Raw genomic sequence first — 4,603 nt, forward strand, 5'->3', positions numbered from 1 at the left:
CTCCCGCCCTCCTGACCTCCTGCCTCCTGACCTCCCACCCTCCTGACCTCCTGACCTCCTGACCTCCTACCTTGCGGACGTCGGAGCTCTTGGGCTCGGTGGTCCAGGTGATGACGCGAGAGACGGCGAGCCGCGTCTCGCTGGAGTTGACGAAGTCGCCCGGGTCCATCTGGCGGGCGAGAGCCTCGATGTAGCGCAGGATGGCCACCTTCACCTTCAGGTTGGGGGTCTGGGTCTGGTCCACGATGAACCGCATCAGGATGTTGAACTGCTGCTCGTACGAGAAGGAATCTCTGCGGAGAAAAACGAGGAAATGCGGCATTAAAAAACGTCCAAAACTGAGTCGAAAACGTAAAAAAAAAAAGGCTGTTTTTCATCCGTTGTCCCTGGACAGATCTTAAAATTGTCTCCCTAAAAAACAACAACAGGAAGATTACGGTCAACAATACGAATATAAAAAGTAGTAAAACAGATAAAACTCTTTAAATCCCATTGATAAAAATCTGCTTTATCTTTTATCAACTCCTTAAACTCATCCAAGGAAGTGTTAGTTATAGTAGATAAGTCTAGTTTTTGCTATCTGGGCTTCATTTTGCCCCTCACTTTGCGACATTTTTGACACACTAAAGTTGTGCTCAGTGTTGCTTTTGTCTTTCTTGCAGCCTCTGATATCAACCAGGGTCCTTCAGTCAACCCCATAGACCCGGTACATGGAGGCAGCTAACAAGACGCGCACGCTAAAAAAGGAATTTAAGGCGTCCTACTACTGGGTTTACCTTGTTCAAAGCCGTAACAACCTGCCTTCCTAAAATCCCTTTGAGCCTTCTGATATTACAACCATAGATGTTGTCAGATGTTATAATAACCATGTAGACTAGATGCTTCACGTCTGCCACGTCAGTGTTGTAGGAGGTCTTAAAAACATCTTCTTTCAAACTAAAGAACTTATTTCCCATCTTAAAGTTTGACAACATGTTCAGACAACATGTTATTCTTTGTATTAGTCCAACTTTTCTGTACTTTTATAAGAAATAGTTGTATTTCCCAGCGGGTTTATTTGGAAAGAAAGCTGTTCACGTGTGTAAATGTTAAAAGCGCAGAAATTATAAATCCAGTATAATAAAACAACAAAAGCAAGACATTCCTATTTTTTTTGTGACTTTTTGAACGGCCAGTGACTAAAAAATGCATTTTTTGGAAGCAAAGATTGAAGCCAGCTGCCAACCTGGTGACGTCTAGGGCCTTCTGGACTTTGGCCTGGACGGAGCCCAGCAGGTCGGCGCCCATCTTCTTCAGCAGCTGGGTGAGCAGGACGAAGAGCCAGTCCTGCAGGTCGTCCCTGTGCAGCGTGACGAAGTCCACCAGAGTCTCCAGGAACATGCTGAAGACCTGAGAGAGGAGGAGGAAGAGGAGGGAAGTCAGGTTCTTCGTGGTGATTGTTTGCAACAAGTGAGTAAAACACGCAGTGCGGCTGAAATGTGACCGGACGGTTGGCTGTGGTGAGTCAACACTTACTCTCTGGTGTTTGTTAGAGTCCACAGCAGCAACGAGGCATGCAACGAAAAACACACTGTGGTCGTTAGTCCTGCAGTTAGTTCTCACATGGGAGCAGTGTATTCGGTCAGATAAATCAAGCAGGCATTTTACTTAATGGGACGAACGTGTGTCAGGGGCTCCTTGGCCTTCAAAACGCAAAATATCATTTAAAGAGACACAAAAAAACTAGAAGAAGATGACAAATGACATGCAAACACAAAAAACACACAAATTAGAGACTCAAAATGACTACAATGACACCTAACAGACCACAAAGAGATGCAAAATGACTACAATTACACCTAATAGACCACAAAGAGATGCAAAATGACTAGAAAGAGATGCAAAATGACTACAATGACACCTAATAGACCACTAAGAGATGCAAAATGACTACAATTACACCTAATAGACCACAAAGAGATGCAAAATGACTACAAAGAGATGCAAAATGACCACAAAGAGATGCAAAATGACTACAAAGAGATGCAAAATGAGTACAATGACGCCTTATAGACCACAAAGAGATGCAAAATGACTACAAAGAGATGCAAAATGACTACAATTACACCTAATAGACCACAAAGAGATGCAAAATGACTACAAAGAGATGCAAAATGAGTACAATGACACCTTATAGACCACAAAGACATGCAAAATTACTACAATGACACCTAATAGACCACAAAGACATGCAAAATGACTACAATGACACCTAATAGACCACAAAGACATGCAAAATTACTACAATGACACCTAATAGACCACAAAGAGATGCTAAATGACACCTACAAGACTCAAAAAACACTCAAAATGACTTTAAAGATACACAAAACCACTAAAAATAGATGTAAAATGACTACAAAGCAGCCTGGTGGTGCAGTGAGTAACATGCCGTGTGTTGCAGAAGCCCAGCTGGCCCTCACCTTGCTGTGAGGATCTGCAAACATCCTGGTGAAGATCTCACAAAGCCTCTTCAACTCCACGCGACTGACAGAAGAAAAAAAAAAAGCACATTTATATTTTAATGTCAGCATGTTCGGACAGTTCCAGATCTTATAAGTCACAAACTGAAGGGCCAAACATATTCCTGTATCAACAATTAGCATACTTTAGAATATACTTTAGAAACCTTATAACTAAAAGCCTCTCATCAGCTACTTTTTAACTACTTTCAACATTAAAAACACAATAGGACGCACTTTTTATAGACTCAAAAAAAGGAAAACTGGGATGCAGGGCAGTTAAAGTTAAAGAAATGTGGAGCAAATATCCTCTCAAGCAACCTAAAACAACTCCTCTCTCACTGTTTATTTACAGTACCAAATGTTTACATATACATCTGCGATACTGTACTTTAACTGTAATATGCAAGTACTTTCCACTGCACTTTAATTCAGATAGCTTCTGCCCAAACTTTACTTGTTATACCTTTAAATCCATTGTTATACTGCTCATTTTAGCCTAAAATTATTATATATATATATATATATATATATATATACCCATCTGTAAAAATATATTTATAATATGTTTATAATAATAGCCGCCTGTATATAAATATTCATAGTACATATTCACCTGTAAACTCTGTAAACCATCAGTATATTATGTTTATTGTACATATCTGTACATTTTCTACTTATAGTAATATCCAGCTGTATATTATATTCAGTAAATATCCAGCTGTAAATCTTGCTCACAATACTTGTTATCTATATTTTATATTCATAGGACAAACCCATCTGTAAAACTCTGTTTATAATAGTTTTCATTTCTATATATTTATCCAGTACATATCCACGTCCTGCACCTATGGAACCAGTGTATATCCTGCACCTGCTGCTATTGCCTACCTGTACCTGTACCTGTACCTGTACCTGTGTAATGAAATAAAGTTGACTCTAATCTAATCTAATGAAGTTCTCCAACAATGCTTGAAGTGAATTCAAACTTCCCAAACCCCAAAATAATCATTTGCAACCAGCACAAAACCCGAGAGATCAGCCAGGTCCTGACTCCCACCTGAGCATCCTCTGGCTCTTGAGCAGGTTCTGCAGGCCCAGCAGACCCTCCTTCCTCTCAGACCAGTTGGCGCTGGCGCAGTGGTTCAGCACCTCGGCCACGTCCTCCGTCTGACGCAGGTAGTGCGGCGCCGCGCCGCCGTTGCGCGAGCCGTACGAGCGCTCGGAGCAAGCGCTGGAGGCGTCGCTGTTGGCGTCGTCGTCCGAGTACATCCCCGGAGACTCGAAGCGCCGCCTCACCGGCCTCCGCTGAGTGGAAGAAGAAAAGATTTAGGGGGTTTGCAAACAGATCTGAAAGGGTCACGGCAGCATCTGCCTCAAGATCTAGACTAGGGGTTCCCAAACCTGTTCAATTGAAGACCCAAAAGAGAGATTCGGTGTCTCCCAGGGACCCAAATGTACAAAAATACACCATGAATCATGGTAAAATCTACATTTTCTGCTCCTGTTTTTTTTTATTACAAGTACTTACATTCAATATTTGTCGTCACAGGTTAATATAATTTATATTATGCCACAGACTCTTCCTTCATTACTCTAATTACACGTTCAATTTAATTTTTAACGTCACTTACACTGCAATAGTTTCTTGTATCATGGCAACTGCACTTTAAAATACCTTTTATTTGACGCCATTTTGCTTCCTTTCAGTCTACCATCTAATCAGTGTCTGTTGTTTGCCTCCATTTCCTGTGTGCTTACTTGTTTGTGTGTTTTTTGCTGTTATTTAAAAAAAAATGCTGCTGCTGTAATAACTAAATTTCCCCGTTGTGGGATGAATAAAATGTCAAATCTAATCTAATTTTTAAACTGTGGACAAAAGACGGAACAAACCATGAATTTAAATGTATATAAAGTATATTTACTCCATTATAAAAGTAAACAAAAACAGAAAAGGTCTCTATTCTCCTTTCTGTGTCCCACCCCTTTCTCAACTCATTTTCTTATCCCCTCCTAGGATAAGAGAAGAAAGAGAGAAGAGAGAGAGAGAAGAGAGAGAGAGAGAAGAGAGAGAGAGAGGGGGGGAGAGAGAGAGAGAGAGA

At 40.9% G+C, this 4,603-nt stretch overlaps 1 protein-coding gene across 1 annotated transcript in view; it reads right to left on the reverse strand.

The window, feature by feature from the left end:
- LOC117939676 (CLIP-associating protein 1-B-like) overlaps positions 1 to 4,603 on the reverse strand; it is a 62,259-nt gene that overhangs the window by 15,228 nt on the left and 42,428 nt on the right. Inside the window, exons 24-28 of the mRNA XM_034865164.1 lie at positions 3,562 to 3,809; positions 2,463 to 2,526; positions 1,516 to 1,518; positions 1,226 to 1,389; positions 71 to 293 (exon numbers count right to left, since the gene is read on the reverse strand). Coding sequence (XP_034721055.1) covers positions 71 to 293; positions 1,226 to 1,389; positions 1,516 to 1,518; positions 2,463 to 2,526; positions 3,562 to 3,809 — 702 coding nt within the window. The remainder of the gene's footprint in view (positions 1 to 70; positions 294 to 1,225; positions 1,390 to 1,515; positions 1,519 to 2,462; positions 2,527 to 3,561; positions 3,810 to 4,603) is intronic.

The sequence above is a fragment of the Etheostoma cragini genome, chromosome 24, assembly GCF_013103735.1.
Source record: "Etheostoma cragini isolate CJK2018 chromosome 24, CSU_Ecrag_1.0, whole genome shotgun sequence".
Classification (NCBI taxonomy): Eukaryota; Metazoa; Chordata; class Actinopteri; order Perciformes; family Percidae; genus Etheostoma; species Etheostoma cragini.